Below are 14,149 nucleotides of genomic sequence, written 5' to 3' on the forward strand. Positions count from 1 at the left end.
AAATTCATTCAAGGAGAGGGGAAATAAACTCCACCCCTTCATGGGAAGAGTGTTAAAGAATTTGTGGCCATCTTTAATCCACCATAGCTAATAATGAAAAAAGGAAGCTCCTTGCTCCATCCTTTACCTCTCTAGATACCTGCTCCCCAGAGGCAACCACTTTCAACTTTTTAACGGTTGTTATTTTGAATAATGTGGTTACACTGCCATTTTCCTGGATTTATCAATTTTACACATTATTTTTTGGCTTCTTTTCAGGTCAAATGAGGTTTTACCTCAATCTCTCCTCTCTCCCCACGCCACCCCCCCCCCCACAAGCACACACATTTTCCCTTCTCTGATTACCCCAATAGAGCAATGTCATTATTTGGACGATATTAGATAATCTACTAATTCTATCTTTGTTCCCTGGAGACAAGATCTTTCCAGAGCTTTCTGTCCCCCTGCTCCTATCTGGACTGGTTGCTCTAGGCCTGCTGCTGCTCAGCTGTCATCCTGGGATTTCTCTTCACTATTATTCTGGGAAGTCTCTTTGCCTCTCTCTTGTGTTAGAGCCTCTGTTTTCTTGGATCCCAAATTTCTCTTTTTTGGTTAACCACCTTGTTTTACTGGAGTCAATCTCTTTTGTCCCTAAACTCATCTTGGGTTTGTCTTTTCTTTTTGGCATTAGTAGAAGACATTTGTCATATTGGGGATGGGAGGAAGGTAGTCGTGAATGTCTGGCAACCTTCTCCAGCACGGAAAGCAAAGCTCTCTCTTCTCTTCCAGGAATGGGAGATCTGGAAATATCGTTTCTGGAGAAAGCTCTTCTTGCTCTTGAGGAAAAGGAACTGATGCTATGGGACCCAGGTTTAATGGATGATCATGGCTCTACCTATTAGCCGTTAATAGGTGCTGTGTTAGAAAAAGGGAAAATAGAACTTTTTTATGTGGCAACAGGAGAAGAGGAATATAGGTTTAATTGGGAGAGGCTGAGGAAGGAAGAAGTGTGTGTGTGGGGGCAGAGGTGAACACAAGGGCTAGGAGAGAGGGGTCACTGCCAGAGAAGTTCAAAGTCATGCTATTGATGGTCCTGCTCTTTATTGGGAATTTCATGTTGCTGGCCTCAAGTGTCCTGCCAGTAAGTCATACAGCCATTGTGAGTATGGAAGCAATACCCAGCTGAATCTCCTCTCCTTGACTCTATCTATAACAAATAGAGGAAGCTACTTTCTTATTCGTACCCTCCCTCTGCCTCTAGGACAGCTACAAGACCAAAGGAATTCTTGGACACCTGGTGAGGAGGTTTGTGAATTGAACTGAGCATGCAGGAGCATCTCAAGCTTGGACATTAGAAGTGGACACTTGCACCATATATACAGAGTAGGTCAAAATTGAATCAATCTAAAATGACTGTGCAACAGTTTAGCTTCTCTACTTCTATAACTGACTTCATCTTCCTCTGGAGCTACTTAAATTCCTGGTGATTGTAGAAAATCACTTTTTAAAGCTTATGATTAAAAGGTAATTTAACCTATTCCAGTTTAATAGTTTCATTTTTATGGGTATATATGTACTCATATTCAAGCAATTTAAAATTCAGACTCCCCACCAGAGTTGTTTCTCTTCTGAAGAGTCTGCCTTTTCCTCATGCCCAAGATGGTGTCTGGGTACAAGGGGGAGTTTGTTTATCTTCATAGCTTTCGGGAAGGGCTCCTTGCCCAAGTGATATTGTTCGCTGTTTTCCTGTCGACCACCAGTTGGGGGATATACTCCCCTCTGCAGTGAGTGACTTCCGTCCTCACTGCATCCACTGCTGAAATGTGCAGTTTTGTCCTCCATTGGCTCTCTGGCCTACCCTGTCTAACTTGTGGCCTTCAGTGTCATCTCACCTCTCTCTAGAGTGACCCAAAGGCAAGCTCTCTGGCTCTCGACTCTTGGTTAGCTTCCATGACCTTCTCTGGGAGCAAGCAGGAACTTCTATATCCTTTCTACACTACATGGGAAAGTATGGGAGACTTGAGGATAGCTAACACGATCTTTGCTGTCTAACAACTCATGCTTATTTCTCCTAAGCTGCAGACACCCATGTTGGTTTAGGTCAGCAGACACTGTGAGGTGGTCTGCTCATGTGTTCCAAATAGGAACTGTAGTGCACAAGGGCCTTTTTCTACACAGGACACAATTCACCAGTCCAAGGCTTCCACCTTGTCTCTTCTACACCTGATTTCTGTCTCCACAATCAACCCCTCAACTGACTAAATCTTAGGGGTGTGGAGTGGGAGCACTGAAACCCTAAAGAACCCAGGTGGCATGTGCACAATGTTCCCTCCTAAGCTTTCCCACTGCTCAGTAGAAGAACATGTATTCTCCCCAATCTGGTGGATACTTCTCTCATCATGTTCTCCACTGTGGACTTTTGTTCTAGGTGATATTTGCCATCCCCTGTCCTCAGGCAATTAAGTTTTAATGGTGGAAGGAGCTTCAGGGACAAAAAAAAAAAAGAAAAAAAATATGGATTACTGAAAAGGAAAATGTTCTGGGAGGCACTGAAAATGATTTCTCTCATTACCTCTTTTAAACCCACTCTGTAGGTCTAATCTTATATCTGTTCTGTTGAAATTTTGGGCCATGCCCATAATTTTTTAGGTCACTCTTTGATAGTTATAAAGCCCTTTTTCACAAGAACAGTCTCATATCGACAATAGAAATATACAGGCCAGTGTAATAATCAAAACCCTATACTCATATCTAATTGTCATTATATAGGTTTCAGCTCAAAAATCTTCTCCCCAGAAAGGCCTTCTCTGACCATTCTATATTAAAAGTAGCCTCAAGGTGGCCTCCTAGCCACTTTATATTTTATCACCTTGATTTAATTCACTTAAAATATTCATATTAAGGGCTTACTATGTGCCATCCAGAATTATTCCATGCACCAGGGATATTACAATAAACAAGATAGACCAGGTCCTTTATCTAGTGGGAGGGGGCAGATAATAGACAAACTTAAATGAGCAGAAAAAATATCATTTAGCCATATGTGCTGTGCAGAGAATTAAAAACAGTGATATGATAGAGTGACTGGGTGACTAATTTACGTTGTGTGGTCAGGAAAGGTCTCTCTGAGGAGGTGACATTTAAGCTGATTTCAGAATGACAACCTTTTACTTGTTGCATGCTGTGTAATCAACAGAGGCAAGAGCTTGCAAGATTGTACGTCATGCAGCATAATTCCTAGATGAGAGTACTCGAGCGTAACTACACAATGTTCCCTGGGGTATTGGGACAACCTGGTGGAGTGATGAGTGATCCCCAGCATGGTCAGAAGTTATGCCGTTATTTTGCCTGAACCAATTCGTGGTTCAGTAGAATATTAAGTTCCCATGACCCTTCTACTTTTTGATTGAAAAAGACCCTGGGATGCTGGGCTGATGACAAAAGTGGGTGCTGTACCAACTAACCAAGCCTAAAAAATTGTGCAATTTGTAATGCAATTGCTCAATGTCTGCAGATGATGCAGAATCTGAGAACCAGAGGGTCCATGTGGAGGAATTACTGAACTCAGGCTCCCTTCTGCCTGATGAATTTTGGGTCCAGGCATATTTGGAAATGGAGCACTCAGTAGAGGAGAGGAGTTACAAAAGAGTACCTTTTAATAGATTCTCCATGGACACACAGGGGAAGGGAAGGGAAGCACGTTACATGGCTTCAGGGCTTCATATCCACCAGCCACCCTGACTGACAGATTTGGAACACTGAGAAAGACTCTAATGTGGAACAGCTATGAGATTGGGAGACGTTTGTAAAATAAGGGCTTTAAGGTATTGTTGTTTGGATAGTATTCATCTCCAGCTTATTGGAAATTTATTTTTACTAATAGATTCTATAAGAAAACATACACATGTAATGAAATTATTTTGATTTATCTCAGGTATTTATTATATAACTGTGATGACTAATTTTATGTGTCAATTTTATTTTTACTTGACTGGGCTAAGGGATGCCCAGATAGCTGGTAAAACATTATTTCTGGTTATGTCTGGGAGAATGTCTCTGGAAGAGATTAGCATTTGAATCGGTAGACTGAGTAAAGAAGATTGTTCTCACCAATGCAAGTGGGCATATCTAATCCTCTGAGGGCTTGAATAGAACAAAAAGGTGGAGGAAGGGTGAATTTGTTCTCTGCTTGAGCTGAGACATCCATCTTCTGCTCTCAGACATTGGAGCTCCTGGTCTCAGGCCTACCAGGACTTATGCAATTGGCCCCCTGGTTCTAGGGCCTTTGGACTTGGACTGAATTATACCACCAGCTTTCCTGGTTCTCCAGTTTGCAGACAGCAGATTGTGGGACTTCTCAGCCTCCATAATCATATGAGCCAATTCCTCTAATAAATCTCTTATATATAGCTATATATGTATATTCTATTGGTTCTGTTTCTCTGGAGAACCCTAATACATTAATTAATTGTTAAACTGAAGAAGGTTTAACACTGTCATCACCAAATATCAAAGATAAATTTTCTCTGTCTCTATTCATTACAGAGCAACACATGTTCATTATGGGAAGAAGTCATAGAGTTATGGTTTCCACTGGCACCTATAGAGAGCCTTGTGTGTGGATGAGACCCCTCTGACTCTAGCTATAGGTCAGTCTTCCCTGAGTCCCTCTAGCTAGGAGCTGACCAAGGTGAAGAGTTCATCCACACAGGTGCACTGGGATGGGTATCTTTCTAGGATGTTCCTGTAAGGTACGATTTAAAACTGACACTCTTCTACCTATAGTACAAACAAGCCCTGTTCTTGTCCTTAAGTCTAAAATGTAGACAAAGGACATTCCCATGAGTAGGAACTCATAGGAAATCACAGCCTGAAGAAACAGATGCTGTTGATTAGTCAGTGAGGAAGAATCTTTCTTCCTTTCCAAGGCTTCCATTTCTAACTCCTCTCATCTCCTCTGGGAGCTTGATCCATCAATAACCTTCTTTTTTTCATCCACCTATGATCTCTTCCTTTTACTGGACTCAATTCTTCTGTCTTAGAAATGCTGAAGTTGTTTTTCTCTTGAAGAAATAAAAACCTTCCTTTCCTTTGACCCTGCTATTCCCTCAAGCTGTCATCCTAGTTCTCTAGTACTCTCACTGTCAAACCCTTTGGAAGAGTGGCCTGTGCTTGCTACCTGCACTTCCCAATGCCCAGCTGACTAATCTCGTTACCTCTCTCATTGATTTCCAGGTTCATGATGACCTAAACTGTCATTTGGCAGCCACTCAGGAGGGGCATGTTCTCCTAAGGGCAATTGTAGTTAAATTCCGATATGAGGGATGTTTGGATACACAGAAAAACTTAACAGCCATGCTCCGAAGAGCCTGAAATGGAGTTCCTAGGGTGATGTACATGAGCATCCAACAGAAAAGTCATGCTCCTTTACAGCAAATGGGACTGAAGTTGAGGTGAGGAAGTTTGGATTGCCAATTAGCAGAGAGATCTCATACATACTAAGATGCCCCAGGTAGAGGAACTGAGAGAGTGGTTTCAAATATGAGGCCCAATTTAGTATGCTAAAGAATCTAACATTTTCACTGTCTGGAATTTGCCATTTATGTTCAGCAGTGAAATGGAAATGCATGCTGTCTTTGGTTAGGTTCTTCTAGAAGCAGACCTGGAAGGAAGGATTTGGGGGTAAGTGGTTTGTAAAGGCACAACACCCAGAAGAAACCAGTAAGGCAGTAGAAGAAGCAGGCTAGGAAAAGGAAAAGGGAAGAAGCTAAGAAAGGTGAGGTCTCAGGTGAAGTCGCAGACTCAGCCTGATCTCCTGGGGAGCTTGGTGTTTACCCCACCGGAGACACAAGAGCTGGCCTTTTGCACTCCCACACCAGGAAGTTACTGGCCACAGGTCCTGGTGGGGTGGAGGTGGACATAAAATTCACAGGCACCTCTCTTCTCCTTACAGGCTAGGAGGCTCCAGTGTCCAAGGGCAGGCTGCTGAAAGTTGCAGGTCAAATAGTTAGTAGCAAAAACACTGAAACTGGGAATGGGTGAACAGAGCTGCTACAAGGGATCCAAGAGGATCTGGTCAGGTCTCCAACAGTGTCTGCTACATATGCCTAAAGGAATTCGCTCCTCCAGCGTGATGGTGCCAGCGCAAAGCGAAGCAATTGTAAGGCACCCGGAGCCCTGAAATCTTTAATATTGGATCCACCCGGGACTGGTGGGGCCATTCTGGAGACCATCTGGCAGTATGTAGGGATATTAACTCTGCAAAAACTCTGTGATCCAGCAGCAATCCTACTCCTCTTTAATTGTCCCAGAGAAATCCACAAGTCTCCATGGAGGTTTGTATGAAGATGTACAACGTAGCCTTGTTTGTGGTAGCAAAGGACTAGATCAATTAAATGTAAGATATATATATATATATATAAAATGTCCCACGTGTACAGGTTTTCCCCCTTGCATGCATGGATCATTCATTAATTATTGTCTTGTTCTGCAAGGGCTTTAAATATATTCTAGATCTGTCTTATATATTATTTTTATAATTTGAAGAGCAAAAATTATTGTTGTTATTATTATTTTTTTTTTGGTGAGGAAGATTGGCCCTGAGCTGCCATCTCTTGCCAGTCTTCCTCTTTTTGCTGAAGAAGATTAGCCCTGAGCTAACATCTGTGCCCATCATCTTCCATTTTGTATATGGTATGCTGCCACATCATGGCTTGATCAGCGGTGCGTATGTCTGCACCCAGGATCCGAACCTGCAAATCCCGGGCTGCCAAAGCGGAGTGCACGAACTTAACCACTACCCCAGTGGGCCAGCCTGCAAAAATTATTTTTAAAGAAAATAATAAAATTGAGAAATTGAGCTAAAAATGTGAAAAAAGCAGCAGAATAATGAGTAGCAGATTATGTGGACAATATCCTCCAAGATGAAGAAAGGAAGTGGTAGAGCCATTCTGCCCCTTTCTAAGGCCACGTGGGTTTTCCTTTGGGAAGTCACCCCCTCCCTCCCCGCAGCCCCTCACTCCAGCTCCAGGAGTTGGCTCCGCTTGGCCTAAGCTGGTCAGCCGAATTCCATCCCTCTTAATAGGGTCTAGATTGAGAACAGGGGACAGTGATCTAGGCCTAACCCCATTAGGTTTCAAAAAATGAAGAAAAGATTGGACCTACAAGATCGTTTTTTCATTAGGCACAAATGTGTGCCTAAAAAGCCTAAAAGGGCACATATGTTCCCCTTACCTACCACATTTAGTAGATTTTCTCATGTCAGAATATTTTTAAAAATACAAAAATTTAACTGCACTTAATCCCAATTGTCACACTTTGAGAGAAATAAGAGAACTATAGTTCATGGAGAAATGGCTTTATTCTGTAAAAACTTGCATAAATGGAGTGAGTCAGAGGTGTGCCCTGTAGTGCCTAGGGCCTGTGATTTGGCTGGTCTTGTGATATTATGTAGTCTGGGCAGGGTTCTTTACTCTCTCCCATCTGGAACAAATCTGTCGCCCGACACCAAATAACAATTTTATCTACGGTCATAGAATCAAATTCAATTAAAGATGATCAGTTCTACATAGATAAATTAGGTAAGGGGACTGTGGTTTAGGACCAAAAGGGAAAAATTTGTGGAATTCTCTATATTCCCTTAGGAAGATTCCATGACTCTTCTGATTATATCTAGGTTTGGCATTGCTGTTCCTAATTTATTACCTCCCAGGAAGAAACGTAGAATCTACTGAATAATATTGATGCTAAAACCTTGGGAAACCATGAGATATTAGGACTTCTGGCTTCATCAGATCAAAAGTAAACTCTGCTGGGCTAGCCCCGTGGTGTAGCGGTTAAGTGTGTGAGCTACGCTACTGTTGGCTGGGGTTCGGATCCAGGCGCGCACAGACGCACGGCTTGTCAGGCCACACTGTGGCGGCGTCCCACATAAAATGGAGGAAGATCTGCAGGGATGTTAGCTCAGGGACAGTCTTCCTCAGTAAAAAGAGGAGGATTGGCATGGATGTTAGCTCAGGGCTGATCTTCCTCACAAAAAAAAAAAAAGTAAACTCTGCTAACGTGCTTCATGGGGAAAGCCTGGCTTTGCAGTTACAGTGTTATTTCCAGTTGTGGTTATTCCCTGATTCTAAGAACTGTGGCCTGTCTCCTTTCAGTTTTAGAAACAAAAAAATCAGAGTATCAGTGCTGACCAAATATAGACACTGGTTTGTCTTTGTTACTCCTTCGAGGAGAGTGTGACAGAAGCTTCTCCAAATGTAGGATTATTAAAAAAAAAAACCATTGGAGTTTGTCAATGTGAAGACCCCACTGAAATTTTAGAAATAATAAATTGCATGTGGTGGACTTGTGCCCTGATTTAACTTTGCTTGTTTGAAGTATGGAGAAAAATCAATAAATACAGTGCTGTACTAGATTACATTACAAATAAAGGAATTGTAGACTCAGAATTTCAGGCCTGGAGAGGCTTGGGAAGACATAGTGCATTTTTTTCACTCTACACATATATAGCGTTTAATATTATATTGTGGACTAGTAATACTATTAAAAATAACAATAGAGGTAATAGTGAAAGATTCACATTTATCTTGGCTGTTTCCTGGGCTTAATCTCCAATTAGTTTCATTACCTCAAAAATTTTAAATTTACTGGATAGGTTTATTTTTGGATGGAGAAGACCATGTATGTACAGACTTAAAAAAGCTCATCATATAGAGACAATACTGTATTGCTTGTTATTATACCACTCTCCTAGCAGGGACATATTTATGCTCACTAAAATAAGAATTATAGAAGCAAGAACCCTCACACTGTGCTCACTGATGTCACTAGCTGAGGTTTAAAAAGAATTTTGACTACTTTTGCCTTTGTCCCTTTACTGTCCCCTATGCTGACGTCAACTGAGTCACCACTAAGCACTTCAGCACATTTATTTATTCATCTGGTTTCATGTTCCCAGCAACTAACTAGCACAGTGTAATATGGTGGAGTGAAAAGATAAATCAAGAGGGAGAGGGAGAGAGGGAAGAAAAGGTGGAGCACAGGGGATTTTTAGGGCAGCAAAACTATTCTGAATGATACTGTAATGGTGCATAACTGTCACTGTACATTTGTCCAAACCCACAGAATGTAAAACACAACAGTGAACCCTGAGGTAACCTATGGACCTTAGTTAATAATACTGTATCAACATTGGTTCATCAAATATACCACACTAACACAAGAAGAAAATAATAGGGGGAACTGTCTGTGGGGAAGGGGGAAAAGGTAGGAACTCTCTGTACATGCCAATTTTTCTGTAAACCTAAAACTACTCTGAAAAACATAAAGTCTATTAATTTAAACAACAACAACAAGAAGAGAAGATAAATCAAGATAATTTAGATGAGATGTTCTTAGAGGGTGTGTATTATAAGCAACAGAAAACCAAACTTATCTGGCATAGGCACAAAGGTAAATGTGTTCGTTTGCTTACTCAAGCCAGAAGAAAGCATCAAGGAAAACTGGAACCAGGGACTTCAATGCTCTTTTTCATCTTTGTAACACTCTAGATTGACTTTCTTCATAATGCCCAAACCACGGTGGCCAGCAGCTCCCAGGCTCACAACCTCCCAGGCTTGCTACAGGAAGAAAGAGTTCTTTCTTACTTTAGTTGTTATTAGAAAACTCCCCCAGGGATGCTGGGCAGCCTAGCTTGGAAATGTGAACACCTTTACACCATTTACGGGAGTTGAGAGACAGGCTCCAATTAGAGGGTGGTGTTTACAAGGCTGGAAACAAGTAGGCGTGATAGGAACCAAATGCAGTTTTCCTGGCAAGAGACGTTGATGGCTCAGAAAAGGGAAGTAGAAGTAGAGAGAAGTGGTCAGATTCTGGATGTACTCTGAAGATAGGGTTGTAAGGATTTATTGAGGCATTGGGTATAAGATATGAGAAAAAGGAATGGGAAATGACTTCAAGGTTTTTGTCCTGACAACTCGAAGGATGAAGCTGTCTTTAACTGAGTTGTGATGGTTAATTTTGTATGTCAACTTCCCTGGGCTAAGGGATGCCCATAGAGCTGGTAAAGCATTATTTCTGGGTGTGTCTGTAAGAGTGTTTCCAGAAGAGATTGGCATTTGAACCAGAAGACTGAGTAAAGCCGATTTTCTCTTACAAATGTGGGCAGACATCATCCATCTGTAGGGGCATGAAAAGAACAAAAAGGTGGAGGAAGGGTGAATGCTCTCCATCTCTTTTGGAGCTGGCATGTCCAGCTTCTCCTGCCCTGGACATCGGTGCTCCTGGTTCTCAGGCCTTTGGACTCTGGGACTGACACCAGTGGGCTGCTCCACGGTTCTCAGGCTTTTGGCTTCAGACTGGAAATTATACCATCAGCTCCCCTGGTTTTCAGGTCTTTGGGCTCAAACCGAATTATATCACTGGTTTTCCTAGTTCTCCAGCTTACAGACTGCAGACTGTGGTATATCTCAGCCTCCATAATCATGTGAGCCAATTCCCATAATAAATCTCCTCTTATAACTATATTGGTTCTGTTTCTCTGGAGAACACTGACTAACACATGAGCAGATGAATATTATGGTGGCACAGGTTACAGGGATATCAGGAGCTTAGTTTTAGATACAGTATGTCTGTTATCCATCCAGTTGGAGATGTCAAATAAGCAACTGGATATATATGTGTCTCTTCCTCCGGGTATCAATCTGAAGTATCGTTTACTAACTGTAATTGTTTATTGTCCAACTCCTTCCTCTAGAATGCAAGCTCCATGAGAGCAGGAACTTTGCCTATTTTGTTCACTGCTATATCCCCAGTACCTAGAAGAACTCCTGGTGTATAGTAGATGCTCGGTAAAATTTACTGGAAAGGTGAATGAAGGAATGAATGAGAGAGTTAAGTGTTCAGTACAACAAAGTAGGTTGAGAATAGAGTACAGCTGGGAAGTATCTGTTTGAAAGTAAAATTGCTGGTCTGGCTATGTCTAGGGAGAGGTTTGCAACAGGTATTGTGTAACAAACATTTTCTATGTAGAACTACGTAAAAATGAAGAGACACCTGCAAGGCTTCTGTAAACTTTTATTTTATACTTATGGGCCACTACCAATGCAGGGCCTTGGCTTCTGGCTCATTTCTACAGGTTTACTTGGAAATACGTGATAAAGGTAGAAATTGAAAATATTCCTACTAGTAAACCACAGTTACTTACTGGTCCATAACAAAATGTACATCGAAGCCTGTGTGGTTATTCAGAAATCTATGACTTTTTGAATTTATAAAATGCATTTTCCATATGCAAGAGACAAAGCATCTTAAAAAAAAGACAACTGTCTAAAACAAAATGGTGTGGACTTATGGCTTATATTACAGGTATATATCACTGCATGTAATGTACCAGTGGACTAATGGAATTTGACTGCTGACACAGAAAGGAGCCCTGCAATTGGATCAAGTGGAACCTGATATCATTTTATATGTGACTGTGCTAAAATACAGTCCAACAAATCAGCTTAGCTAATTTATCATCAGCAATCTGTCTGATGAAGTCTGATAGAAACATCAGACCACCTGTCAATCTCATCACCATGTTGAGTTGAGGACTGGGGCAATATAATACTTTAAGGACTTTTGCTCCAGTACAGGAAAAAATAAAAGCGCAAATTACTGCCTCATCAAACCAACCAACCAAACAAATCTCTATTGTTAATCCATGGCTCGTCCCCTTTCATGCTGCCTGCCATATTCCATTTGTAATAGTAACATGGTCACAAGATTTATGAACACAGACAGATTAAAACTGACTGAGGCCAGTTGTCGTGATGAACAACCACCTAGATTCCACTCAGAGTGTGTGCTTTGGCGCAACTACAGGGCATTATTATTAGATGACATTAAGTCCATCCACACCATCACACACATGCATATGTCACACACACAAATACATTCCATAGAGACAATCACAGAAAAATTGGCTAAAAGAAATGTACAGTTGTTTATATATATTTATATACACACAGTAAAAGATTTTATGCTATACTCACAGTCTGTAAACATCTTGGAAAATGCCCAGCAAAAGTCACTTTGGGCCCTTTGAAATGGTGACCATGTGAGGAGTGGGGGTGGGGGAGGTGTTTAGGTTCATACTGGAAACCCAGAGAAGTGAAGAACCATAAGTTCATGGTGGCATTTGGGGGTAATTATATTTCACTGACATGACAAACTCAGCTGGCCACTTTGAAATTATGTTTCCCATATGGAAAAGAGAATGACCAAAAAAATCTTACTGCCAGTTAACATTTTAAGAGAAATCAAGAGACTATGAGGTGATATGTATAATGTATATATATGTGTACATATATACCCATATATGCATATGTACATATATATACATATACACACATATACATGCTACTATTAAAAAAAAAAACTCAACGAAAATTTCCAATTCTTCTAAAAATATTCAATCCTTTTCTCCTAGATGTGTTTCAGCCTTCTATGCATTTGCACTGACAGTCTTGGGCATAGTTGAATGACACATACATTTAAATTTTGGTACATGATACTGATTTTACATAAGATACTTACATTAAAAAAAGATTGGGCTCATGAAAAATAGAACTATTTGACTCAAGCATTATTTTTAAATTTAACATAAAAATATGCTGAAGATCTCCTGTGATGAAACACCATTAAAAAAGAAAATATAGTTTCTTAAAAATTCTTTGAATAGCAGCTATTAAACTGCCATCTGTGAGTATCAGTCTCTGCTTTAAGTGCTTGTATGTGTTGTAGCTTGAGAATTCATGTTTTAAAAATAAAACAGTGACATGAGAAACATTAACCTAATTGCTTACCTGAATTCTGTTTTACTTCTTTTTTTTTTCTTTTGCAAAATATGTATAAATAAGCCCAAATAATCATTTTTAGGCCACTATGTAGTTAAAAAATACTGGCACCAAATGACATTTCAAATAAAGGTGACAAACTCATACTGGGTTTGGCCAAAAAAAAAAAATCACTTAAAAAAATAGAAAACCGTGTCATAAATCTCTAAACTTTCATGGTGACCAGTTCTCAGTGAACACTCGACAGAACTGCCATGAAAGCTAGTCATGTCCTCAAAAACTCTATTTTCATGCAAAAATAGTAAATATTCTCCTGGTTTAATTGAACAGTCTCTTTTCCCCTTGCCAACTCCCACTATTTTTTAGTGCTGAATATAACATGAAGAATATGTAAATTAGATAAATTAAAGAAGTAATATTCATTGAATTTGTGGGTATAAACCAGTCCACCCTCCAATGTTTTGGAAAGCATTTTTTAGGAGGTGGGACTGAGTCACGGGAGAAGGATTGGAGAAGAGATTTCTGGAGACACAGTTGCTGTGTGATTTTCTTTTCCAATAGGATTTGAAGGAAAATTGATTAATGTTTCTTAAGATGTTTAGTTTATACTGTCCTTATGGCTGCTCCTGTCTGTGTTGTGGTTGTTTTGTTCATGGTTCTTCCACTGGATGCTTGTTCCATTCATGGGGACCGAGGTCATCAGACTTTTGGACTGGTAACAGCAGCAGCAGAGGCAAGACTGGGAGAAGGAACAGACTCTAAATAACATGAGCCTACCAACCCATTCCCAGCAGAACCCAGAGGCCTTGGGCCCCCACCAACAAAGGTCAATGTCCAGACACATCTGAGGACAGAACGTGAGCCTTAACAGTAATCTAGAGTATGGAGCCCATAATCTCTAGGTAGAAGTTAAACTGTCCATTCTAGTGCAGAGAAATAGATCCTGTGTTTCTTGTTTTAAGTTATTCACCAAGTCAAAGAGGGAGGGAAGGCAGTGTTGGCCAGAGGGAGAGTGTCGTCTGACGTGGGGTTGGCATGGGTGGGGAAGGGCCGGGAGGGGTCTGGCATTTCTTCAGTGTGCACCACCTGTGTGGCTCTCTGCATTGGGTACCTCCTCTGATGCTCATAACAGCCCTAGGTGGTAGGTGTTATTTTCCTCATTTTTATGAATGAGGACAGGGAGGCTTAGAGAGGATAATAAGAGGCAGAACTGGAATTAGAACCAGGATTCTCTGGATTGGGCTCTTTCCCCTGGGTGTGCTGCCTTTTTATGAAGATCAGTCAAAAAATGTGTTTAATTTCAGAGAGTTTGTACCTTGATTTTCCCT

At 40.9% G+C, this 14,149-nt stretch overlaps 1 protein-coding gene and 1 long non-coding RNA gene across 3 annotated transcripts in view; one reads left to right on the forward strand and one right to left on the reverse strand.

Moving 5' to 3' along the window:
• LOC147915829 (uncharacterized) overlaps positions 1–9,214 on the forward strand; it is an 82,807-nt gene extending 73,593 nt beyond the window's left edge. The window contains exons 5-7 of one of the 2 annotated variants that reach the window (XR_015553809.1): positions 1,241–1,362; positions 5,215–5,432; positions 5,933–9,214. This is a non-coding gene — a long non-coding RNA (uncharacterized LOC147915829). Of the gene's footprint in view, positions 1–1,240; positions 1,517–5,214; positions 5,433–5,932 lie in introns of those variants that run through there. The other variant, XR_015553808.1, reaches the window with a different exon arrangement.
• Positions 9,215–11,944: 2,730 nt separating this feature from the next.
• Positions 11,945–14,149, reverse strand: part of EDNRA (endothelin receptor type A) — a 54,628-nt gene continuing 52,423 nt past the window's right edge. The window contains exon 8 of the mRNA XM_004420893.3: positions 11,945–13,560. Within this exon, the coding sequence (XP_004420950.1) occupies positions 13,420–13,560 (141 nt within the window). The 3' untranslated portion in view covers positions 11,945–13,419. The remainder of the gene's footprint in view (positions 13,561–14,149) is intronic.

Source organism: Ceratotherium simum, chromosome 12 (genome assembly GCF_057802395.1).
Source record: "Ceratotherium simum simum isolate JZ-2026a chromosome 12, ASM5780239v1, whole genome shotgun sequence".
Lineage (NCBI taxonomy): Eukaryota > Metazoa > Chordata > Mammalia > Perissodactyla > Rhinocerotidae > Ceratotherium > Ceratotherium simum.